Genomic DNA, 26,824 nt, shown 5'->3' with positions numbered 1-26,824 from the left:
CTGTGTGTGGAGTCATCCTTTTTCATTTCTTTCAACGAAGGAATAATAATTCCAAACAGTATTTCTGTTTGGTTTATTTTTATAATTTCTATCTCTTTATTGAAATTCTCAGTCTGTTTATAATTTTTACAATTTCCTTTAGTTCTTTGCCCATATTTTGCTTTAGCTAGATGAGAGTCGCCATATTTATGAACATTTTAAAAGTCTTTGTCTGATACGTCCCAGGCCTGGTATTCTTCATAGATGACTTCTGGTGTTTTGTCTTGCTACTTTGGATGGATGAAGTGTCATTTCCTGTTTCTTTAAATGCTTTGTAATCTTTTGTTGTACTCTGAACGTTTTAATATTTTAATATGTTTACTTAGTCCCTGAGGTGTCTGTTCCTTAAGTTTGTATCCAGATGATGTAATTCTGAGATCTCCTTGAATGCCAAGAACAAAACAAAAACCAACCAACCAGCCAACGACCCTTCACTGTCTTTGCAGATTGGCTCTGTGTTGGCTGGAGCTCTCTTTCTGATCTAAGCTAGATTATTGGTATCTGTATTAGTCAGGGTTCTCTAGGCAAACAGAACCAACAGGATACATAAAATTTAAATATGAGATTTATTATAGGAATTGGCTCATGTGACTGTGTGGATGGGTAAGCCCAAATTCCATAGGCAGGCTGCTAGCTGGAACTTCAATTAAGGTTTTTGATGAATTTCCAGGAGAAATTAACTGGCTTACATAGAGATGGAAATTCTCCCTTCTGACTGCTGAAATCATCACTTCTCTTTTCAAGGCCTTCACTGCACTGGATGAGAGCTGTCTTACTGCTGAAGACACTTTCCTGTTGATTGTGGACATCATCAGTCACAGAAGCAATGAAATTACTGATGATTTAAGTCCACAAAATATCCTTACAGTAACAATCCGGCCAATGCTTGCTTGGCCAAACAACTAGACATTAAAAACTGGCCAAGATGAAACATGGACTTAACCATCACAGCCCACCTTGTCAATTTGGAACCCAAGCACATCTCCTTAAATCATACTTAATCTCTAAATAAAACAATAACATATTTTTTGGCTAACAATACTCAGCTGTCCTGTGTGCAACCAGAAATGCACTATCTTTCCTCAAAATAGGGTGCAACTCCTTGGATAATATTCACTCTTAAACTTGAGATCTGTTCTAGTTTGCTAGCTGCCAGAATGCAATATACCAGAAACAATATACCCTTTTTAACCTTTTTTTTTTTTTTAACATGGGCAGACACCGAGAATCGAACCCAGGTCCTCTGGCATGGCAGGCGAGCATTCTTGCCTGCTGAGCCACCGTGGCCCGCCCTATACCCTTTTTAAAAGCTGAGTTTAATAAGTTGCAAGTTAATAGTTTATAGACTGTGGAAATGTCCCAATTAAAGCACGTCTATAGAAATGTCCAATCTAAGGCATCCAGGGAAATATACCTTGGTTCAAGAAGGCTGATAAAGTTCAGGGTTTCTCTCTCAAGTGGAAAGTCATGTGGCAAACACAGCATCACCTGCTAGCTTTCTCTCCTGGCTTCCTGCTTCATGAAGCTCCCCGGGAGGCGTTTTCCTTCTTCATCTCCAAAGTTGCTGGCAGGTGGACTCGCTGCTTCTCGTGGCTATGTCATTCTCTGCTCTCTCAGAATCTCCTGGCTTTCTCTCTTGTTGATCTCTTTTATAGAATTCCAGTAAACTAATCAAGACCCACCCACCTAATCCAATTTAACAACCACTTTTGATTGAGTCGCATCTGCATAGAATGGGTGCTGATTTAAAGCACATAGGGGTTCTTGGAGAACACTGCCCCAGACCTGCAAGGTATTGCCACCCAGTTTGCACCATAATTGAGTCTTCAAAAGGTTATTCCACTGTTCTATCAATCCAGCTGCTCAGGATGGTGGGGAACACGGTAAGACCAGAGAATTCCATGAGCATGTGCCCATTCCCGCACTTCATTTGCTGTGGAGAGGGTTCTTGTTCAGAGGCAAAGTTGTGTGGATACCATGATGGTGGATACGGTATTCTGTAAATCCATGGGTGGCCGTTTTGGCAGAAGAATTACATGCAGGGAAGGCAAACCCATATCGGAGTATGTTTCTATTCCAGTCAGAACAAATCGCTGCCCCTTCCATGATGGAAGTGGTCCAATGTAATCAACCTGCCACCAGGTAGCAGGCTAATCACCTCAGGGAATGGTGCCATATTGGGGGCTGAGTGTGGGTCTCTGCTGCTGGCAGATTGGGCACACAGCAGTGGCTGCAGCCAGGTCAGCCTGGGTAACTGGAAGTCCATGTTGCTGAGCCCATGCATAACCACCATGCCTGCCTTGTTCATGAGCCCATTGGGCAATGGTAGGAGATGCTGGTATCCACAGAATGGGTCATATTATCCACTTGATTATTAAAACTTTCCTCTGCTGAAGTCACCTCTGATGAGCATTCACATGGGACACAAACATTTTCATGTTTTTTTGCCTACTCAGAAAGGTCTATCCACATATCTCTCCTGTAGACCTCTTTGTGACCAATTTTCCAATCAGGTTTCTTTCAAGTTCCTGACCATCCAGCCAAACCACTGGTGACAGTCCATTGATCAGTATACATACACAGCTCTGGCCATTTCTCCTTCCAAGCAAAATGAACTTTGAGTGTATTGCTGAAAGTTCTTCCCACTGGAAGACTTCCCCTCACCACTACCCTTCAAGGATTTTCCAGGAAAGGGCTGTAGTGGCTCCAGACAGAGGAGTGAGAGCTGTTTCCCCAGGGGAGTGGTTACAGGTCTATGAGGCACAGCATCTCTTCTGGTGCAGGCTGGGCGGCAGACTCCCGTGGAAGACTGGCGGTCGGGCAGCAGCTCCATCAGGACAGACATCAGGTCTGTCTGGCAGAGACAGCAGAATCTAGGATTCCCGTGTCCCCACTGCCATCATTACCATCCCATAGGTCCTATTCCAACTTTCAGGATCCCACTCCTTTCCAGTGTGCCCTCCCTTTAACAGCAGACACCCTCAAGGCTGGAAATTGAGTGTAACTGTCACTCAGCTGCTTACACAACGCGACTCTGGCTGTGGTTTTTGGAAATCTCAAGTCTGCAGCTACAGGAGATAAGATTTTTCTTTCAGGGAACACATGGAAACTTTCACTTCTTTCATGAGAGTGTGAAGCCTTCAGCTTACCCCTTTATTTTACAACTGTGTCCAGCAGATTTAGGAATAATTAGCCAACATCATTATATCTTTTAACTCCACAAAACTCTGTTAAGGTATCAAAAGCACTCTTACCCTGAGCCTTGCCTCTTAGAGTATTGTGTAGTCATATCCCACAATGTTGGCTTGTCCCAACTGCCAGCTCATGCTGTGGCCTATCAGTGGCATCTTTATTATAGGAAATTGAGTCATTAGTGCCTTTGAATCTAATCAGATTATAGATGCAGACTGTACATGCAATCAGCCACAGATGCAGTCAACTTACTGATGATTTAAGTCCACAAAATGTCCTCACAGTAACAATCAGTCCAGTGCTTCCTTGACCAAATGACTCCAGAGCATGGCACATAGACAAATGAACTTAACCATCACGTCTTCCTGACAATGAACCTGAGGAATGCCCCAAGGCGAAAGCATAGGGTTCGCTCCAGTCTTTTCTGAGCACACAACCTGTCCTAGGCATGTGCCCACAACCTTAGGAATCCCGTTTCCCGGACCCTGAATGCCCCCTTTCTGCCAAAGAAACAGTCTTTCCTCCTCGTCCTAGGAGCTCCGCTCCGTCTTACAGAGGACCAGTGCAATTTCATTGTTTATTATACTGATTTAGCTGCCTGCAATCTGCTTCTGCATCAAGGCTGAGTTCTGGGAGGGTGAGCCAGAGACAAATGTCCTGGTTCAGGCCTTCAGGCTGCTGCCAGGCAGAACTGGACAGACGTACATGCACCCCAGTGTGGCCTAGAGTTACTATGCACCCTCCAGAAAGGGGCCAGAGACCCGAACCCACACTGCAGGCACCACGCCAGCCTAGAGGGCAGGGGAGAGGGGCCAGAGCTGGAGCCTCAAGACCTTCTACCATCTCTTGATGCGCGCTTGCTGCTACTGCAGCCCTTTAACTGTTTTTGGGGCTTGGGGAGAGACAGTGTTTGCAGACTGTGTAAGGATTCTGTGGGGGAACACAGCCCTAGAGTGTCTCACTTGCCATCGTGGTGACACTGCTTTCCTGGAGTGATTTCTGAAGGCTGAACCAGGCGTGCATCCTGGGGACCTCCCCCACTTGCTGATGTGTTCTGCTCTTGGTGTGGTGCTGGATTCAACTGCTGGTATTTTTATAAAGATGCTGATTGTTGACCGTAAGTATGCGTTTCTTGGTTCTTTGAGTTCTGAGTTGAAGCTACATTTCCTTGGAGCAGGTCTGCATTTGCTTTGGTCAGTTACCTAGAAACATTTCCAACCTGGGATTACTTTCAATTAAATTCTCTGCTTGAGATTTCGGATTACATGGGTAGCAAGAATTCAGGCTGCAAAACCACGAGGACCAGCTCATGGTTTTAAACTCTCACGGCAGAGATCCCCGCCCTACCCCCCACCCCCAGCCAAGGGGGAAGGAACACGTGCCCGCTGCTCCCCCACTGTCTCCGTTTTGTGGCCCTTCATGGCCCCACACGTACCACGGTCTCCTACAAGATGCCCTCAGGCAGAGCCCCGGGTGTCACTTGTCTCCAACATGCCCCATGCTGCAGCTGAGAGGCCTCAGGACGTGTCACAAGCTGGGCTGCTGTGGAGGCATCTCCTACGACCCTCCAGGGGGTGGGGAGGGGATACCCCAAGACTAAACTCAGGAGTGGGGCCAGGTGGGGGCACCTCCGTGAGCGCTGGGGCAGCTGGGGCAGCGTCGAGTCGGTGAGCAAGGCCACTGACCACCCGGCTGGGTGCAGGAGGCAGAGACCGTCCATTCTCTCCTGCCTCACACACAACGACATGATTTATCTTGCTTACTGGTCTCTGCTCTCTTCACTTTCTCTGTTATGACTGCAAAAATGATATTTCATTTTTGAAAGACGTTTTCCTGGAATAGGAGGGAAACACAGAGGCAGCCGGCTCCACGTATCCCTGCATTCCAGCCGGCTCCACGTATCCCTGCATTCCAGCCGGCTCCATGTATCCCAGCCGGCTCCACGTATCCCTGCATTCCAGCCGGCTCCATGTATCCCTGCATTCCAGCCGGCTCCATGTATCCCAGCCGGCTCCACGTATCCCTGCATTCCAGCCGGCTCCACGTATCCCTGCATTCCAGCCGGCTCCATGTATCCCTGCATTCCAGCCGGCTCCATGTATCCCAGCCGGCTCCACGTATCCCTGCATTCCAGCCGGCTCCATGTATCCCTGCATTCCAGCCGGCTCCACGTATCCCTGCATTCCAGCCGGCTCCACGTATCCCTGCATTCCAGCCTGCTCCATGTAGCCCTGCATTCCAGGTTCACTCTGGAAGTTTGCAGCTGACTCATCGTCTCGCCAGCCTGGGGGACTCTCTCTGGTAAGGATGCTGGGGCACGGTGATAGCAGGACACAGTTCCCTGCTTAATGCCACGCCCAGAGATCAGGGGATTTTCTAACTGGTAGAGAACAAAAGAAGGAGAGAGGATAAAATACCAGAAAATAAAATTTTAAAAGGAAACAAAAAAAGGCAGGACCAATATAAAGCACAAAATAAGGTAGTAAGAACGGATCTAACTATATCAATAATCAATATAAATCTACACAAATAAATGCTCCAAAAAAGTCAAATATTGTCAGACTAATTAGACAAAATCTAACTGCAGGCTCTTTAAAAGGGACACATCTAAATATAATGACACAGAAAGATCTAAAAGAAAAAGATGAAAAATATATATACAAGGCAAAGATTTACCAAACGAAAGAAAGCTGGAACATTAATGTTGGATATTAAGGCAAAAAGAATTACAAAAGATAAAGTCACCGGGATGCCAAAACAATTGATGCACAATAAACATCATAGCTTCAAAATACAGGCAGCAAAACTGACACAACAATAAGGAGAAATTGACAACCCACATTTTAGCAAATTTTAATGAATGTCCCTCAGTCATTGATATATAAAGGAGACAAAAGGATTTAGAAGATTATTAATTAAAAAGTCTGAACTAATGGACATATTTAGAACACTGTGCTTGACAACTGAAAAATACATATTCTTTTCAAGTATAGATGCAACATCCACACAATGTGTCACACAGTCATTCATGAGCAAAGATGCCTGGTGTGGCATCTCTGAAAAATCAGGATTCTCGGGTAAATCTCATAAAGCAATTCAAACTTGTCTTCTGTTGCCCCATCTAATTTATTCCTTGGGACATATAGTTTCCTATAATTAAAAAGAAGCTTCAATCAAAACAGCCCACACAGATGACAACAGTTGGGGACTGAATTATGACCTCTGCAAGAGGTATGTTCAGACTCTAACCCAAAGCCACGGGGAGAAGCCTGAAGCCAGAAATCAACAGAAGCCAGAAGAGAAAGGAGAGGACTTACTGCCATGTAATGGGAAAGCCAAGGGACCCAAGGATTGGTGGCCAGCTAGAACACTGCTGACCCAGGAGGGCCATCCTTCCAGCCCCGAAAACCACAAGTAATACATTCCTCTGGTTCAAGCCAACACATTGATGGCATCTGTCACAGCAGCCTGGGACACTCAAGACTCCCTAAAACACTGTGAGTGGGGGCTTCTCGATGGCATGAGAGAAGTCAAAAGCAAACCCAGAGGAGGGTCTACACTCGGAAAAAGAGAGTGTAGGGGATTGACTCACATCCTCCACAAAAGATATGTTGCGTCCACACCCCTGGTTCTGTGGGTGTGAACCCATTTGTAAATAGGACCTTTGAAGATGTCATTAGCTAAGGTGCCCAGAATGAATGAGGGTGGGTGTTCTAGTTTGCTAGCTGCTGAAATGTGATGTACCAGAAATGGAACAGCTTTTAAAAAGGGGAATTTATTAAGTTGCAAATTTATAGTTCTAAGGTCATGAAAATGTCCCAAATAAAGCAAGTCTATAAAATGTCCAAATGAAGTCACCAACAAAAGGCTACCTTCACTAAAGAAAGGCCGATAAAGTTCAGGGTTTCTCTCTCAACTGCAAAGGCAGGCACATGGCGAACAGGGCGTCTGCTAGCTTCCTCTCCAGGCTTATAATTTCATGAATCTCCCCTGGGGGCGTTTTCCTTCTTCATCCCCAAAGGCCTCTGGCTGTGCGGGCTCTCGTGGTTCTCGTGGCTCTGCTGTGCTGCTCTCCCGTCATTTTCAAGCTTTCTCCAAAATGCTTCCTCTTTTAATGGATTTTAGTAAAGTAATCAAGACTCACCTGGAATGGTGGAGTCACATCTCCCTCTAATCCAAGGTTAATACCCACAATTGGGTGAGTCACATCTCCCTGGAGATAATTTAATCACGTCTCCAGCCTTCAGTGCTGCATAGGGACTAAATGAAAGACTGCCTCTGCAAGAAGGGATTAGGATTAAAGCATGGCTTTTCTAGGGTGCATAATCCTTTCCAACCAGCACAGTGGGCCTTGATCCAATGTGACTGAAGTCTACACAAGCAAAGGGAATTGGACGCAGAGAGAAGACCTAGGCAGAGTCAGAAACTGGAAGTCAATGGAATCAGGAGGAAAAGGGAGAAGGTGCCGCCACGTGCATGGCCATGTGATGGAGAAGTCAAGGAGCCCCAAAGAAGGACGGCCATCCCGAAGACACTGAGCCCAGGAGGAAACAAGCCTTCTAGCCTCTGAAACCATGAGCCAGTACATACCTGTTGTTAAGCCAACCTGTTGCATGGTGTTTGTTTTAACCGCCAGTTAATTTAAACAACCAATCTCCCATTTTTAAGGATTTTAGCCTGATGGAAGGTCACACTCAATGCCACTTAAGAAGAAAGCCCACGGTCTTGCCGGCTTGAAGGACTGAGACAGAGTTCAGATGGTAACTGAGCTAGCTGGAGAGTAAGGGAGAAGTCCTGGCAAGGAGAGAGCCACAGAGTGAGTTCTAAAACGTGCTCACACGCCTGGCCTGGCTGCCGAGTTCTGCACCCACCAGCCGCACTCCAAGCAGCCTCGTTCAAGCTGAAAGAACCGAACAGAAATTACAGCTGCTCCTGCTGCAGGGAAGACAGAATTTGGAGTTTGAATTCAGCCAAATGAATGGCCTGCTGGAACAAAAATAATCTTTAGGGAATATAATCCAGAATGTCTGTAATATATCACTCACATTGTCCAGGATACAATTCAAAATCAGAGAGGCATTTTAAAAAGAAATATACACAGAAGTTAAAAATAATTGGATGGTAAAAGATATGCCAAGAAAATAGTAAGCATAAGAACTTTGGCGTGGTTAGATTAACATCAGATAAACTAGATACTAAGACAAAGAGTATTAAAAGAGGTAATGAGGGACATTTAATAATGATAAAAGGGGCAATTAATCAGGAAAATATAATAATTAGAAATGTATATATGCTTAGTAACGACTTTAAAAGGGACAGAATAAAAGGGAAAAATAGACAAATCCACAATCACAGTTCAGATATTTTATGTCCATCTCTTTGAGGCAGATAAAACAACTAGACAGGAAAAAAATCATGAAGACACAGAAGCTGCGAATAACTTCCTCAACCACAACTTATCTCTTAACTCTGCCCGGCACTGCAGAAGGCACATTGCCTTCAGGTGCCCAGGACGTGTGGACTACAATAAGCCTAGGGCATAAAAACAAGTCTCAAAAAACTGAAAAAGGATGAAATCATATAGCGTATGCCTTATTCAACAATGATGTTGAATAAGAAACCAGTAACAATAAGTCACTAGGCAAACTTCCAATATTTGGAAATTAAACAACACATTTCTAAATAACCCATGATTCAATTAAGAAACCACAAGGGTAATTAAAAATATTTCAAAGTGAATGATAATGAAAAATAACTTAAAATTTGTGAGATTCAGCTAAAACAGGACTTAAGGAAAATCTATAGCTTTAAAGTGCTTGTCTTTTAAAATAAGACAGTGACCTAATTTTAGAAAGTTACCCAATTTTCCAGCTTTTTAATCTTAAGAGCAAAGCAACTCCAAAGTAAGTAAAAGGAAGGAAATAAGAGCGGTAGCAAAATTCAAAGAAACAGAAAAACAATAAAAAAAATCAACAAAGCCAATAGTTGTTTCTTTGAAAAGATGATGAAACTGGAAACTCCACAGCTACATGGATCAAGAAAAAAAAGAGAACACAATGGCCAATTGAGAAATGAAAAGGGGATTTCATACAAAACCTACAGGTTTTAAGAGGGCAATAAAGGAATTTTATGAGCTTTTGGCCAGCAAATTTAACAATTTAGATAAATAGAAAAATCTGAATTGTCCTATCTTTTTTGTCCTATCTTTTGTGTTGTATGGTGGGGGGTCACATTTCCTTCTTTTCCCCTGTGCTCATCACTTTATTGCAGCACCATTTGTTGGAATTTTTCTTTCTTGGGGGGGAGTGTGTGTGAATTGCACAGCCCAGGAACTGAACCCGGGTCTCCGGCGTGGCAGGTAAGAATTCTACCACTGCACGACCCTTGCGCCCCTGAATTGTCCTACATCTTTTAAAGAAGTTGAATTTATTTATCAAAACCTTTCCCCACACACAGACCAAAAAAATCCAACTCCAGATGGTTTCACTGGTGAATGCTGTCAAACTTTTAAGAAAGAAATAACATTAATTTGACACAAACTTTTTTAGAAAATGTGGGAAGGAGGTGCTGAGGAAACACTTCCCAATTTGCTTTTTGAGTCCAGCATAACTCTGATACCAAAGCCTCATTATCAAGAAAGAAATGACAGCCCCATAATCCTCATGAGTATAGAGACAAAAATATTTAGCAGAATATTAGCAAGTCAAATTCAGAAATATGTTGAATGGTTGGTACATTAGGACTAAGTTGGGTTTATTCCAGGAAAGTGTGGTTGCGTTGACATTTGCAAACCATTCAATGAGATTCATCACATTGACAGATTAAAAAAAAAACATATAATCATTTCAATAGTGGTTTAAAAAGAATTGACAAAATCCAACATATTCATGATAAAAAAAACTCTCATCAAATTAAGAATAGAAGGGAATGTCCTCAATCTGATAAACAGTATATACAAAAATAAAAAACCTACAACTAGCATCATACTTAATGTAATATTAGTCCAGGTAAGGGGGCAATTCTCACAAGTTCCATTTAACATCATGTTGACGGTCACAGCCAGTGCAATAAGGCAAGAAAAAGAATTTAAAAGGCATCAAGATTGGAAAGGAAGAAGTAAAACTGTTACTCTTCACAAACGATGATTGTAGAAAATTGTAAGAATTGACCAGAATATTTCATTAAGTTACAGGATAAAAGGTTAAAATACAAGAACTCAACTGCATGTTTTATATTCAAGTATCAAAATGCAGAAAACGAAATGAAAAATCAACTTCATTTCCAATAGTAACATAAGGCATAAAATACTTAGGAGAAATCTTATCAAAAATGTATAAGAAAAACAAAACCAAAAACATGTAAGACCTCTACATGGTAAACAGTTGTGGCAGTTAGATTCAGGTGTCAACTTGGCCAGGTGAAGGCACCTAGTTCTGTTGCTGCGAACATGAGCCAATGGTACGTGAACCTCATCTGTTGCTGATTACATCTGCAGTCGGCTAGGAGGCATGCCTGCTGCAAGGAATGATGTTTGACTTAACTGGCTGGTGCGTAAATGAGAGAGCGCAACGTAGCACAGCCCAAGCAGCTCAGCATACCTCATCTCAGCACTCGCAGCTCAGCCCAGGTCTTTGGAGATGCAGAAAGGAATCACCCCGGGGAAAGTTGTTGGAACCCAGAGACCTGGAGAGAAGGCCAGCAGAGACCACCCTGTGCCTTCCCATGTAAGAAAGAACCTCAGTTAAAAGTTAGCTGCCTTTCCTCTGAAGAACGAACGAAATAAATCTCCTTTTATTAAAAGCCAGTCCGTCTCTGGTGTGCTGCATCCTGGCAGCTAGGAAACCAGAATTGTAAACTATAAAACACGGCTGAAAAAATGAAAGGAGACCAACCAGACGGGAGGACATATCGTGTGCATGGAGTGAAAGACAACGGTGCTAAGACATCGGTTCTCCCACGCTGGCCCCTTGTGCAACACGCCGCGGCTCAGGCTCCCACGGGCCCGGCTGCTTCAGCACGGGGGTGTGCCTGCTCGTGGCTTTGAGGCTGTGCCAGCCCCCGGGCCCAGGCCCTGCTGCCCCAGCCGTGCCCTCAGTGGTCCTCCTGCCCGGGCGTCTGCTGATGTCTGCTTCTGGCTGCCCCGCCTGTGGCTCTCCCGTCCGTGGCTCTGACCTTCGCCCCGGGTGCCATAAGGACTCCAGTCACAGGATCCAGACCCGCCTGGCTGAGACGGCCATGCCATGCTGAGTGGCCGCATCCAAAGGCCCTGCTTAGGACGGTCCCCATGCACGGGGCCGGGCGAGGGCCGCGGACAGGATTTCCTGGGTCCTCTCGGGGTAAACCAACCCAAATGCCAACTGAGCTCGGGCTAGACTGAAAACTGATTCTAAAATTAATGTGAGAATACAAAGGGTCTCAAACGTCCCAGGCAGAACTGACCAAGAGAAGGTCGCCTGCGCACCTGGCCGCAGGAGAAGCCGGCAGGAGGAAAGAGAATGACGAGTTGGTGAGAGCAGAGACCAGAAACAGGCCCCCCCAGCCAACCCACCTGGGACAGAGGAACGTCTTTTCGGCTCATGTTGCAGGGACAACGGGGTGTCCGTGTGGGGAACAAGGAGCCTCAATCCGTACCCCACACCAGACACAACACGAGGCCACCGTGGGTCACACGCCTGACCACGGAAGCCAAAGCAGTAACGCTGAAAGAAGGAAACAGGAAAATGTCTTCATGACCCTTTGGGATAGGAAAAAAATGTGCTAAAACAGCACAAGGACCCTAAACCTCAAATGTAAGACTCATACATTTGCAAGTATCAAAATTAAAAGTTTAAGCACAAGATGTCACAAAGACAGGAACCAGACCAGCCAGGACTTGGAGGCAGGGTCTGCAGCATCCGTGGCTAGCGAAGGGGTCAAACGCCCGCGTCCGAGACAGATGCTGCGTGCACAGGGAAGGCCCATGGGGCACACACACGCGTGCAAGGAAGTGTGGCCGCATTTCTCCAGGAGGCGCCCATGCAGAGCCTGCCCTGCGCACGGCCCGAGGCCATGCCGAGACCCAGGGCTCACGGACCCACCCCGAGGTAGGGACCCACGCTGGGGGGTGCATGGAAGTGCGGCCGCCTGGCGGAGGATGACCCCCCGTGGCCCGCTGGCTGCCCGCAAGCGGACTTCCTCACCGACCACCACTTGAAAATCTTGGGACAGCGCACGCCTGGCACCTCCCCACACCACTGGGGCTGGGGCCACCGTCCTGGCTGGACACTGGCCGCCGGGGAGCAGCCTCCCCTACTCCTGAGCGCTGTCCCCGGCACCGATTGCACCTTGGGGAATGGGGTGGGGGGGTGCGGGGGTGGGGGTGTGTGGAGGGTGCGCGGGGGGGGGGCGGGAGGCAGGGTGCGGGGGGTGGGGGGGTGGAGGTATGTAAGGGGGTGTGTGTGGGCGGGTGGTTGGGGGGGTGGGGAGGGTAGGTGGGGGGTGGGGGGTGCAGGGGCGGGGGCGCTCACCCACAGGCAGGCCCTCACCCAGCTCTCTGCTGCCCGGCTTTGCAGACCCCTTCTGGCTCTGGACGTCGGCCTGGGAGGACCCGTCGCCGTCCAGCTGCTGCTCGGAGAGGCTCGGGAGGACTCTCTCGTATAAGCTCTTATCGTCAGACATCAGGAAGCTGCTCTGGGGAAGGGCACGAAGGCTTTGCTCGCGACCTGCCCAGCCAGCGTCCTGCCCTCACTACCCACGGGCCGGCCCCCCCGTGCCCCCCACCTTTCCCCCAGCCCTTAGCTCGCCCAGGGGCCCTCTGCGGCCCCGGCCTGGGGAGCCTCCAGTTGTCCCTTTTTCTCCACCCACAAGGACCCTCCCCACTGCAGGCCAGGCCGCTCGGTCCTTCCAGGCTGGCCCAGGCCACCTCGTCTCCCGGACCAGCTCCCGCTCCCCTGAGCCTGGCCTGAGTCCTCCTGGATCCCCCTCCCCACCCCACAGTGCCCCTGTCTACTTAAGACCGCACCTCCCCCTGCCCACCCACTCAGCTTCCCCCCATCTGCCCTTCCCCCCTCCAGGAGCAGCTCTTCTCCTGGGGTCCAGCCATGGCTCCCCCCTTCCAGCCCGGCAGCCCGAGCCCTGCCCACCCACGCTGTGTCCCCGCCCCATCCGGCCCCTCCTATGGTGGAAGATTCCGAGGCCTTTGCTCCATGGGAAGTGTGCAAAGTCCTTCGTGGATCACACAACTGCCAGGGCAGGAGCGGACTCCTCATGCGGGAAATCATCAAATAACTGAGAAGCGCAAGGAGCAAGGCTGAGCCGCTCTCCCCGTTGCCGCCACCCACCCCCGCTGCAGAGCTGCCGGCTCCTGGGGGAAAGAGGGCCCTGGCATGCTCTGTGGAAAGGCGGGAGGCTGATGCTTTCACCTGTCCAGCAGCCACCAGGGGTCCCCCTGCCGCGCGACTGGTGTGCAGAGGGGTGACAGGGCCGGGCGGTGGGGGGCGGGAGGCAGCAGGGCACAGGGCCCCCCGGTCCTTCCCCCCACAGTGGCCACGTGGCAGCGTGCCTGCCCACCCCGTGCCCCCTCACCATTTTCAGCATGGAGGTGGAGGTGTCCGGCTCACAGGTGGGGAGGAACTTAAATTTGGTGGCCAGGCCCCCAACGTTGGTCAGCGTGATGGTCCGGGATGCCGTCTCCCCCACCACGAGGCTACCGAAGTCAACGAGCTGCTTGTCGAGGGACAGCTGTGGAGGACATGGGCAGGGGCCGGTTAGTGCACCAGGCCTGGGTAGCAGGGGGTGGGGGTGGGGGGCGGCCAGGGTGGTGGGTGCCGTCATGCACCCCGATAGAGCCCGAGGGAGCCCGGCACCCCAGCTCCCCGGCCCCCCGCCCTGGGCAGCCACATGGGCTGTGCACTGCACAGCTGGGCAGGGCCCACCCCGGACAGCAGGTCACGCATGATCATGACATGTTTGTGGCAAGTGGCAGAAAGCAGGCGTGCCCGGACGCAGTGCACCTCGCCCGAGGACAGATGGCTGCACGTCCACAGCAGCTCCATCCACTGCGCCCGACGCCAGAGGCAGCCCGGCCGCCCTGCACCAGGGATGGGCAAACAAATGGGGCATCGGCTGGCGGCAAGTTACTCAGAAATAAACAAAACGACCCGTCAGGCACGAGGGCACATGGAGGGACCCTAACGCGTGCCACTGAGCAATGGAAGGCAGCCTGAAAGGCCCTGTAGGAGCAAGTCCAGCTAGGTGACACTTGGGAAAGGCCAAACGAGGGTCAGCAACGCTCAGCAGCTGAGCTCCCCAGGGGCTCGGGGTGCGTGGAGGGGGCGGCATCTCCAGGGCAGTGGACAGTCCTGTTGGCACTGTGACCGGGCATCCCGGCCACAACGCGGTTGCCCCAGCCCACACTGAGCCTCGCAGCACATCAGTGTCGGCTCGTCGCCGTGACTCATGCGCCCATGCGTGCAGGACATTGCCAACGGGGAATGTACATGGGACGGAGGAGTATCAGGAAGTCTATAGGCTTTCTGCTCAATTTTTCTGCAAATCTAAAGCTGCTCTAAAAAAATAAAGCCCATTAAAAGCAAAACCATACCCAACTGAAATGAAGTGACCGCAGACAGGCCACGGAAGGGCCACGGACGGGCCACAGACAGACCACAGATGGGCCACGGGTGTGCACGCTAGGGACCATGGGAGGTGGGGTCCATGGCACCTCAGCCCCAGCAAAAGCCTAGGCTGGCCCTATGGGACTGAGGAGCCGCCCAAGGGCTTGGGGGCTGGCAAAGCTCACAGCCCCCAGCGCAGGGGTGTTGTGGTGCAGCAGGCAAAGTCCACCATGCAGGGCTCTGCAGGGTGCTCTGTCTGCAAGGGCGACGTGGCCTCAGGGCCAACCCCAGGACCTCAGGCCACACCGCACCCCTGCGCTCCCATCCTCCAGGGGCTTTTCCAGCACTGAGTGTGGATGACCAGAGCTGCATGCCCCTTGCCATGCTCCTGCATTGGCGGCGCGGCCACGGCCGGAGAGGACAGTGGACTTTCCCCAGGGAGCAGACCAGAGTCGAACCAGGGACCTGCTTCCCATCACTGAACGCGCCCCCTCCCCCCTCCACAGGGGCTTCACTGTGAGACCCTCCCATGCCCTCCATCACATGTGCATGGGCACATCTGCGTGCGTGTGCATGCTCGAGCCTTTGGGCATCTGTGCATGTGTACTGTGAGAGTGAGCATGTCTGCACGTGTGTACGTGTGTGCATACATGTGCAAATGTGAGCGGGCACATTTGTGTGCATGCGTGTGCACATGCAAGCGTGAATACGTGTCTGCCTGTGAAGGTACCGTGTGCAGGAGCACAGCTGCTTGCACAGGTGCATATGTGCATATAAGTGTATGAGCACGCATGCGTGTGGATTACCTGCCTCTTTGTTATGGGTCACCAGCCTTCAAGAAGCAGGGTTGGCATGGACAGAGAGGGCCCTGGGTCCGGGCTGGAGGCAGCGCCTGCTTGGGGAGGGCTCGGCGCCCTGCAGGGGACAGTCAGTGGGGGTGCATGACAGATGCTCTTTCCCATCTGCAGTGTCCCCAGGTGGCCAGGTTTGGGGTGATCTGGGCCTTCGCCCCTACCTCAGCTGGGGAGTGATGTGGCCTGGAAGCCCTTGGTCGAGGGGGTCAGGGCAGCCCCCTCCCTGGGCGCCACCTCTGAGAGAGACAAGCTCCGTCTTGGTCAGGCGGCTGCCCTCGTGCCTGGCACCTTCACCTGCACCTGCTGATCCCACAGCTGGCGGGCAGGGGCACTGTGCTAGGGTCGGGCTGGACCAGGCCCCTGGGCGTGTGCCCACGCTCAGCTGGAGCGTGCTCTGAGGCACGAGCCCGGGGACCAGCCGAGAGGGCCTCTCCTTGCCACCCTTGGGGCAACACTTCCTGGGGTGGGCCCAGCTCCCAGCTGGGGCCTTGGTTCACAGCCATGTGCCCTTGAGGGTACCGTGCCGCCAGTGGGGAGCAGCACTGCCTGAGCCGCTGGCTGCTCTGAGGAGGAGGTGCCCCCCTGGCGAGGGACATGCTCAGGGACCCGGGAGACTTGGCCACTGCGTGGCCTGCAGGAGACGCGACGGCCACTCAGCAGCGTGGACGGGGCCATGCGGGCAGCCGTGAAGGGCTGAGGGCTGCCGGGACCATGCCTGGACAACCGAGTACCAAGAACAGCAAAGGCTCAGATGACTGAGACCCACTCAACACAGGACGTACACCCATGGACCCACAGTGAGACTGAGACAGGAGAAAAGGACCGAACTTGCACCCAGGGGTGTGGCCGCCCTGCGCCCTGGACGCTGGTGGAGCAGGAGCGGAGAGAGACGCGCCCAGCCTGGGGCCCCACGGTCAGAGGGGCCACTGGGATGGCAGAGGCAGCACAGACACCCCTGCACGCGCCCCTCAGCTGACTCAGCAGGAACCGCCAGCGCTGCGGAAACCTCGAGGGGAGAGACCAAGGGAGATGGGGTCTCCGTGCAGTGCCCGGTGCAGGCGGTGCAGCCCCCTCGGACGGCGCTGGGTGGTCCTGCCAGAACAGGGCTCCCACCATCCAGGCTGAAGCAACACGCGGTGGAGGGACACGCAGGGAAACCCTGAGGAAGCAGCTCTCACCCTCGGGACATGGGGCTGCAACACAAGGACCAGCCTGAAAAGTACGCACGTGGGCGGATAACCTGGATGGCGAGGTTCGAGGCACAGAAGAGGCAAACATAGCGCCCTTGGCTGGGTCCCAGCAACAAAGTAACAATTAGGAAAGACAGTTCCGGGACCGCTGGGCCGGGTGAACAGGGACGGGGCACACTCATTACTTCATCACTTCATTAGTTCATTAGTGCAGAATGTCGGATGGGGGTTCCCGGCCCCTCCCTCTCCTGGCACCGCACCCGAGTGGGGGCACTGGGCCCTCTGTCCCACTGCTGTAGGGTGTGTCCATGTGACTTGCTCAAGCCAAGGAACTATTGGCTGGTGAAACGGGGAAAGGCCTGGCAAGTGCTTGGGCTGCTGGCTGTGGCTCCCTGGGCAGCACGTGCCCAGGTGATGCTGGCCCTGGACCACCAGGGCCCCAGCCCAGAAGCCTCCACGGCTGTCCACAGCCCAGTCAGCCAGAGTCCAGCCCCAGCCCCGCTCTCAAAGCTGCTGCGTCAGGGCCGCTTGTCACGCAGCATCACTGTGCAAGAGCTAACTAACACGGTTAGGAGAGACAGTGCCCTGGTGGCACCTGTAGGGCAGTGTCTTTTCTTTCTGTCTTTCTGGAGATGCAGCTGGAGGTTTTTAAGTGTGAGGTGTCATGTGAAGTGATGCGGTGGGAGGTGATGCAAACATGGCAGAGGCTGGCAGTCACTGCAACTAGGCAGTGGGGACGTGGCTATTCTGCTCTTCATTGTGTGAAATTTTTCTTCATTAAAAGAGGAAAGGAGTCAAGGGGCACAGCCAAGGGCTATGGTGGGGTGGCAACTCCCCAGACAAAGCCCCCTGCTCCACGGGCTGAGGCAGGTGCATTCCTGGACCGCCTGTTGGCCTGAATGCCCATCTTCCAGAACCCCCTGGCCCCCGGGGCACCAGGCCCAACCCTGCCCTGGAGGCGGCCCAAGCCCCTCTGCCGTCCATCTGTGTCCCTCGCGGGCTCCCGCCTGAGCCCCCCAGCCCAGGCACTGCGAACTCACACTGCATTTCTTCGTTGAGCATTTCAGTGGAACAGAAAATTCACCTGTCTGAGCCAGAAACGAGACGTTTCCTTCCAGATTTTTATTTACCTAATAAAATAAAACAACCCCAAGCACCGCCCACGTTTATAACTTTGCAGTTAACATGCTGTGCCTGAGCCCCAACCTGTGCCCGCAGGGGTGTCCGCCCTGGCAGGGCACCTAGTGCCATCAGGCAGGCCTGGGCCTTTGAATGGGGAGGCACTGCATCACACCTGTCATCTTGGGCACCACATCACACCTGTCACATGGTGCACCTGTGTCACACCTTGCGGCAGCCGGTCCAGTCCGGTGCTGCTGCTTGGGGTCTGTCTCTCAGCGAACGGGGCTGGCTCGAAGACGGAGGGGCGGGAAGGAGGTTGCTAGGCCTCCCTCCGAGGGGGTCTTCTGCCGCCAGCGGTAGGGGGAAGCGTTGGCCTATACTTCCGGGGACTTGGCAAGGATTGGAGCGCGCGCGGAAGATGAAATCAAACCGCGGGACCAAGTGGAGTTAGCAAGACTGCACACAAGGACCTTTATTCAGGGAAGTACACTTGTTTATATAGGGATGGTGGAGGGTAGGGGAGGGTGGCTTTCGGAGGGCACTGTGATTGGAGGAGAGGGCTTGATTACTACATATAGGTTTGAAAAGAGGGGCTGGGGGAGGAGGAGTGTTGAAAGAAGAGGGGGTTGTGTGTTCATATGTGGCCATGCAGCTGGAGTGTAGCAAGAATGTAGCAAAGAGGAGGAGGAGATAGGTAGAGGCCCAATGAGAGAATTTTTGTGGGGCGACGTGTCTGTTGCTGGGGAGAGGGCTGTACAGACGGGTCTCGTGGGGCAACTAGGCAGATTTAAGGTTGCGGAGAAATAGGTGCCACAACACCTGTCACCTCGGGCACCACATCACACCTGCCACATGGTGCACCTGTGTCACATCTGTCACCTCATGCATATCACACCTGCCACATGGTGCACTTGTGTCACACCTGTCACCTCATGCACGTCATACCTGTCACTTTGTGCACCTGTGTCACACCTGCCACCTTGTGCACCTGCGTCACACCTGCCACCTTGTGCACCTGCGTCACACCTGTCACCTTGTGCGCTAGATAAGCAGGTGGGATTTTTCTCAGCATTTCAAGAACACATTGAACAGTTTTTGGAGACACAGCACAGCTGACAGGCCCTCGCCCTCCCTCCCTCTCTCCCGCTGGTCATAAGGCGGGAGAGCGGCCCCCCTCGCACCATTTGACTCTGGAGTCGAGACTCACCATGGGCTTGAAGGTGATGAGCACGTCACAGGACATCCCAGCTGAGAGTAGGCCCGGCAGGTCAAAGCTGTGGGGACAATGAGCCGTGGCACCGTGTGATGCCATGTGTGCAGACGTGAGAACCTGCTGCGCGAGGTGATGGCACGGTGGGGGTGGAAGGGCTCTGTGGGGCAGCCACTGCCCGGAGCAGGCGCTCCCGGGTCCCTTGTCCTGCCCTGTCCCGGACATCATGCTCCCTGCTCAGCCGCCTGCGCCGAGCCCGAGGAGCAGAGGGGTCCAGTGTGTTCCCTGCAGCTTCCCCAGTGCCTGGAGATGGGTGGGCAGGTGAGCCTCATGCAGGACCCCTGGGGCACCCTGCACCGGGGACACTCAGCTCCGAGGCTGGGTGAGAAAGTGTCTCCTCTGAGAGGTCCCCAGGCGAGGCCTGTTTCTACAAGGTTGGATTTTGCCTAACATGCTGGGTTTAGAAATACGCAAGCTGGAAACTGAATATTGAGACTGGCCGCACCTCAGTGCCCATGGCAGCAAACCCCAAACCTCTCCATTTGGGGGGGGAAGACTTGGGTCCCAGATGACAAAGGAGCCCCAAGGACAGAGCCCCCTTAGCAGGACGAGGAGGATCGACGATTACAAACAGACATGGCCAAATGTCATGGCCAGACACAGGCCGAAGCCCCAGAACGGATACCACAGTGAGCAGATGAGACTGTAAAGGACACGCGGTGAAAATGATTAGAGGCAAATATTCAGAAACATAGAAATGAGAGAGGAACAGGACGCCATCCAGAAAGGACGTAACACAACTTTTGGAAATGAGAAGCAGAGAAACAGAAACAAAAACTGAGTCACTTCACCGGCCGACCAGACACAAGCCGAGAGAGAGGTGGCTTCCTGGGCGACCGGTGAGGAACAGCTGAATGCAGTGGGGGGGGGGGGGGGTTCCAAGGGGACCAGCACAAGGGGAGGGGGCGAGATGGGGGGATATGTGAGGAGGTCAGGGGTCAGGCTGGGGAGTCCCCACGCCTGTCCAGGCCTGGACCCTCAGACTCAGGATGAGAAAACTCTGTCCTCAGGGAACGCTACTGGGCCGCGCACGAGCCTGAGAACAGAAACGTCAGAAGCAGCCGAAGAGAGCTGGGTAACCCCCCCAGACCCAAAGCCGAGCTCCCAACAGCACCAAAAGGATAAACATCCTCAGAGCCTTGGGCTTCCAGGCTTGGGGGCGGGCATGGGGGGACGGCAGCCACCCAAATCGGAAGCCCTCGTGCAGCCCCCAGACAGCCCCCAGCTCAAGCCCCAGCACAAGTCAGTTCCCCAAGTCCAGCCGTCAGCACGACCAGCTGATGGGGGGAAGCCCCAGGCTTCAAGTAGGTACAAGGAGAGAGAGAGACGCTGATTCCAGCAGATGCCTCTGGAGAGAGCTGGGAGGGTCTGCAGGGAAGAGAACGGAACAAACGTTCTAAGGCTGACCCGAAACAGAACAGAACGTGCAAAGCACAGAAAAGCTGGGGGCCCGTGAGTCAGAGCAGACCACGGGGCAGGTGGGGGGTGGAGGGGGCTGGGGGCACCTATGGAGCGAGGTAGGGGTCCTGCCACCCCCTCCCCTGGACGGGATCAGCACTTGACTCCACTGACAGGTGGACGCAGGGATGCATCCCCAGCCCTGACCACTGCAGGAGCTGGAGGTACTGACCACAGTAGCCACAAGCCCACCCTCCAGCCAAGTCTCAGCTTCCTGTCCCCAGAACGGAGCCAGGGTTCCAGGGCTGGGCAGGGAGGGGGCAGGTGAGTCCGGAGCATCTGCAAAGGAGACAGAGCCTGTAGGAAACAGGGCAGGGCAGATGCCCAGTGGACGCACGCTGGGCAGTGGGCACCAAGGGAACTGTGATTGGTCCATATGACAACTCACTGAGTCAACCAAGGAGCCAAGGGACCGTAAATTGAGGGAAAGGAGGTGAAATGTCAATGTAGAAGGAATGATGGAGTGAGAAAATAAATATCTGGCAGCCACCAAAGCAATGGCTGGTTCAGGCACGTCATGAACAAATGCTAAGACTGGTGGGGACAGTCTGGTGTGGGGCAGCATCAGCTCTTCACAAAACGCTTATTATGCACAAGGGGAGACAGTAAGCAACTGCTCGGTGGAGAACCTGGCAATTACCAGCTAAGTGACCCGAGGTAACGTCGCCACCACGGGGCCCTCTGACAGGACGCACCGAGAAGGACACAGGACACTTTCCAGAGCACTCCTACCAAAAGGCATAGCCCAAACCACGGATGGGAATGTCAGATGAACAGAACTCATCCTACAAAGGTCATCCTACAAAGTAGACGGCCAATTCTCCTAAAAACTGCCAAGGCCATGAAACAGGGCAGTGAGGGCACCCCTTCGGATGCCAGGACAGCGAGACACAGGACGATGCAGCACAGTGGCCGGCCTGGGCTAGACCCGAGGGAAACCCAGCGTCTCATCCCTGGGAAAGTGGTGAAACCGGGATGAGTCGTCGTCGGTAGTAAGTTTTCTGATTTTGGTCACTGCTGTCATCTGTACAAGAACGTCCTCGCCCCTACGAGACACCCGATGCATTTCAGCGCTGGAAGGGCAGCGGTGGCCTGAGGCCTGCGCTCTGACGGAATGCCCACTCCAGGCCCGAGGAGAGGGATTCGTGCTACTTCAGCTCCAGGGATACACTGAGATGTTAAAAATGCTTGGGGGCAGTCTGCCGTGGCTCAGCAGGCAGAGCTCTCGCCTACCATACTGGAGGTCTGAAGTTTGATTCCTGGTGCCTCCTGCCCACAGGCAAATTAAAAAAAAAAAATGCTTGGAATCAAGGTCATGTATCTAGAACTTACTCTCAAAAGGCTCAGAGTAAAAACAGTATCTGTATGTGACAGAGAATGACATGTTAAAATTTGAGTCACTATTAAATGAAAGAAACAGAAATTATGTTTTTGCAACAAACGAGAGAAAAAAGAACTGTGGCAACAGATAAATAACCAAAAATACAAAATAAGAGGGTAAAAGGAAATCGAATTATATGAGTAAGCACAATAAATGTAATCAGATTTAATTCTTCAGTTAAGTTAGATGTATTAGGAGATGGGGGGCTTTAAAAATGTAGTGAACACTTTTATGAATCAAGAGCTCAAAGCAGAAATATAAGATGTTTGGAAGAGACTGCAAAACCACGGGAGATCCCAGATGTGAGCGGACAGAAACCAGGAAGGGAGTGCAAGAGCAAAAGAAAACTTTCTCTGGGGTAAAGGCAAACTTCTAAGCAGAAGAAAAGAAAGAGGCTGCAGAAAACACAGTAACCACCATGGGAAACAAAGTAGCAAAGCGGCGAGCCTTAAAGGGGGACAAGGAGAAGGTGGCGGACATCAAGGACCAGCAGAGCAGCTCTGACACCCGCAGGGGCCTGGGAGCAGCAGGGAAACGTAAACACGCCCTTCAAGGAAAGGGTCCGGGAACGAATGATGGCTCGAACGTCACGTGCCGAGGCACTAACTGCCTGGGGAAAGGACCCAGGAAGGGCAGCGTTGCATCACGGTGACAAAGAAGGGAACCTGGGCAGCCAGGCGGAGCGCTCGAGCCATCTGAACGCAGAGGGCTGGGGCTGGTCTTGGCGGGGGCAGCTTCTCCATGGACCCCGGCCGTGCACAGACACACCGCTGCCCGCTCTGGTGATGGCGCAGCTGCCAACATGGACACGGACACCCGTGGAGTGGGTCTTCCGTGGCTGGCCAGGCACTGGGCTTCCGCGACAATGAAGCCAGTGACACGAACGTGGGGTGTGCGACAGGACGGAAGTCCTATAGCCAACGAGAGCCAAGAGGAGAGAGGGAAAGGGGACAGGAGATGGAGGATGCGGACGCCCTGCCCTGCAGCAGCCAGAATCAAAGACTGCTGTAACAGAGTCACAAGCATATTTAACAACCCAAAGAAATACCCTAAGAAATAGTCTGAGCTACTAAGCCGAGGCATGGGAGCGAGGAGAAAAGGAAAGTACGCTTCATTCATCCTCATCCCCACGGGGCCCCACAGCAAAGGGGTGGGGGTGGATAGTATCACACCCACCAGTTCAAGTGGAGGCCAGAAAGGGACCTGCTGGGACAGAGCCGCGGACGTCCAGAAATACCAGGAGGGTCACGCGGAAAGCAAAGCGAAGCTGACCGGCAGAGAGGGAAAGCTCCCAGCCCAGGAGCCCAAACTGAAATGCCCGCCCCGCTACTAGTGCCAGAAGGGGCAGATCTGAGGCAGGAAGCCCTGGATTGGAGCAGCGTGGCCGCAGGCGCCCCCGGCACAGACCCCCGGCCCGGCACCCCCCACCCCGCCCGCCCCCTTACTGGACATGGATGAAATCCCTCAGGTGCGCCTCTACGCCCACCAGCTTGCAGAAGTTGATGGAGTAGGTGGCATTTATCAGCTTGATCGTCTCCTTGTACACTCGGCCAACGTCAAAGTCCTGGGGGGGCCAGAGCAGGGGTGGCTGCCCCGGGCCCTCCAGCGGCATCTGGCCCTGCTGCAAGGAGACCCTCCCCCGCGGGAGGGCGGTTTCAAATCAGGAGGCCAGAGCAGGGCAGGGCCAGGCCAGGTGTTCCCAGGGGCGGGCTCCCCGGATTGAGATGGTCATGCCCCAGCCACGTTCAGTGAGTCGCGGGGGGTGGGGGCACAAAATGAGGACGGGTTGTGGGGGACTGGGCGTGGCAGATGGAACACTGGGTGCAGGGGACAGGATGCAGGGCATGGGGGTGGGGCGCGGGGGCGGGGTACAGGCATGGGGTCGTGGGGTCGTGGGGTCGTGGGGCTCAGGGCGCAGGGCGCGGCCCGGGCAGCTCACCTTGAAGTGGATGAGGCCCGCCTTGCTGTTGAAGGGGCGGCCTGGGCCCCCGCGGCCGTCAGCCCCCCGCCTGCGGCCCCGCCCCCCACGCAGCCGGGCCCCCGTGTGCGCCGGGAGGGCCTCGTGCAGCGCGGAGCTGCCCATGGGCCTGCGGTCGGTGTCTTCCCTGGGGTTTGGAGACACGGCCCGAGGGGCGGGGGCGTCCCTGAGGCCGCGGTTCTTTCTCGGGAAGAAAAGAAAGAGTAAAAGGAGGGAAACGGAGAGGCCCAGGGTCCGGGCCGACTTCAGGCCGCGGGAGGTCTGAGGCCGCTCTGCGGGAGGCGCTGCGTCCTCGGGGGGCAGCCGCGGGGTAACCGCAAACCCCCGCTTTCTCCTCGTTGACGGGCCTTACTCCCGGGTCGGCGCCCCGGGGCCTCTGCTTCCCGCCGGCGGCCCACGCCCCCGGCCCCACGCTCCCATGGACCCCCGCCCGGGTGCTCTCCCCGTCGCGCAGGGCAGGGGCGGGTGGGGTGCGTCCCTGTCTCGCTCGCCTCGCGGCCCCCAACACTTGGCCTTTCCCGAAGCAGCAGGACCAAAGGGGCTCCGGGCCGCGGGTAGCACCCCTCGCAGGGTCGCGGAGGGCAGTGACGTGGGACACGTTTTGAAAAAGGGCGGCCAAAGGAAGTCTGAACTCGCGCGGTTTTCTGGGACCTGCCTCCCTGATAGTAAGCAGAGGCTCGGCGCTGCCGCTGCACACCCCGTCCCTGCTCGGCCGACCACGGCCCAGCCTTGGGGGGCGGGGGCTGCAGCTGCGGGAAGTGGCCACGCAGCGGGGCGGGTGCGGGCAGGGAGGACGACGGCAGCAAGGCGGAGGCTGTTACCTGGCGTGCCTCGCAGTCCTCGTTCCAAAGCCCCAAGATTAACGGCTGAGCCAGCGTGTCCACCTCCTGGCTGGCAGCACCGCCAGTGTTCCCCTGCACGGACTCGCTGGAGATGGCTTGCACGAGATGAGTGGCTTTGGGGGGAGCGGGGTACTCGGTCTCCTGTATCGGGGCGAGACAGACCATGGGGCTGGAGGGTCCAGGGGCTGTGCAGCCCTGCTTTGCCCTCCGTGTCAGGAAAAATGCTTTCTTAGGCCTTCACCAGGGCGTGTTGGCTACAGAAGATGTGACTATACAAGAAAGTGAGCCCCAGGGGCACCCATGCCGGGAAGTACCCCAGCTCGTGCAGGTGCTGGCATCGGCTCACTCGTTTCTAGCTTTCCTCGTCTCTGTCTGCCCTGCAGAGCCCTCCTGGCGGCTGACCTGGGGCGGCAGTGCTTTTTCCCTCACCCATTCGTGTGGGAACGGCAGACATGGGGACACGGGTCAGCCAGGCAGCCGGTCCTGCCCTCCCTGAGGACGGGTGAGGAGGAGGCAGTGGGGGCCCAGGCGAAGAGAGGACTGGGGGTGGCGGGAGGCTACTCAGGGGACGGCCGAACAGGGACTGGGGGTGTGTGGCCAGAGAGAGGTGGTGCAGGAGCAAAGGCGCGGAGTGAGGGAAGCCCGCGGTGGGGGCCAGGGCTAGGGGTGGGAGAAGGAACCGGCACTTTCCGAAAGGTGCCACCCAGAGCTGAAGAAGCCTGAGACCAGCTCTGCCTGCCACACACTTGGAAGGTGCAGCCCTGCCCTTCAGGCCCCAGAGCAGGGCAGAAGCAAACGGCCAAGCCCACGCAGGAGGGCTAATGGGAGACCCCACCCCACGGCCCCAGGGGAAGGAGAGCTCGAAATGGATCCGCCTCCTGCCGAGGGCTGCCATGTGGACCGGCATGGAGCAAGTCCTCGTGTGAAGAGACAGGTGGAGGAAGGAGGAGGGAGGGAGGAAGAAATGGATGGGGGGGTGGAGGTTAGGAGGGAGGGAAGGAGGGACACACATATGGATGGAGGGAGGAGAGGAGAGAGGCAGGTATAAGCAGATGGGTCAATGGATGGACAGATGGATGAATGATGGGTGGGTGAATGGACGGAAGGAACACTGCCAGTCTCCAGGGTTGATATTAAAGCATTTAGCATCAGCATGAATATTCCACATGTATGTGGGGGCTGGGTGTTCACTCCACCCCAACATGGGACAGCCGGAATCTGGTCAGTGGCCTAGGTGTGCTACGTCAGAGCCAGGTAAGTTGGCTCACGTTAATCTTGTGAGGTGATGCTCTAAGGGTGACAACAGCCCGGTGGATGTACCTGATTCTCCGAGGGGACGCCATGGGCGTGGCTTCCTCACAGTGGGGGTCCCAGTGGGGGTGTGGCATGGATAGTGGCTTCTGCGGACAGGAGGACGTGGAGGTAAAGAGGAAGGGAGGGAAGGACGGAGAACATGTGAATGGACAGACGGATGGGTGGAGGGATGGAGGGGTGGGTATATGGAGACATGGATATACCAATACGTCTGCACCCTCAAGACGGGATTAGAACACAGCTTTTCTGGGGTGCATAAAAGTTTCAAACCAGACCTACTGTGGGAGAGACCTTTTGATGAGGTTGTTTCCACACAGATGTGACCCACCCAATTCAAACTGGGTCTTTATCCTTTCCTGGAGCCCATTATGAGAGGAAGCTCAGAGACAGAGAGCAGAGAGATGAAACCAAGTGAAGGACACAGAGAGAAAACCGCGCTGGAGATATGGACGAAACCCACAGGACACTGAGAGCTCAGAGAGGTGTCCCTGGAGAAGCAAGTGAAGACACGGAACCCAAAAGCAGTGGAGCCTGGGAGGGAAGGACAGCAGATGCCACATGCGCCCTCCCACGAGACAGAGGAACCCCGG

General features: G+C 53.8%; 1 protein-coding gene across 1 annotated transcript in view; it reads right to left on the bottom strand.

Annotated features, from left to right (window-relative positions):
- The window catches only part of CFAP74 (cilia and flagella associated protein 74), a 143,416-nt gene that overhangs the window by 40,362 nt on the left and 76,230 nt on the right, over nucleotides 1-26,824 (bottom strand). The window contains 7 exon segments of the mRNA XM_077130997.1: nucleotides 12,738-12,900; nucleotides 13,795-13,950; nucleotides 17,910-17,999; nucleotides 19,199-19,265; nucleotides 23,546-23,664; nucleotides 24,040-24,211; nucleotides 24,898-25,061. Of these exon segments, the coding sequence (XP_076987112.1) occupies nucleotides 12,738-12,900; nucleotides 13,795-13,950; nucleotides 17,910-17,999; nucleotides 19,199-19,265; nucleotides 23,546-23,664; nucleotides 24,040-24,211; nucleotides 24,898-25,061 (931 nt within the window).

The sequence above is a fragment of the Tamandua tetradactyla genome, chromosome 2, assembly GCF_023851605.1.
Source record: "Tamandua tetradactyla isolate mTamTet1 chromosome 2, mTamTet1.pri, whole genome shotgun sequence".
Lineage (NCBI taxonomy): Eukaryota > Metazoa > Chordata > Mammalia > Pilosa > Myrmecophagidae > Tamandua > Tamandua tetradactyla.
The sequence above is the reverse complement of the archived record's forward strand: the minus strand, read 5'-3'. Positions and strand labels throughout refer to the sequence as shown.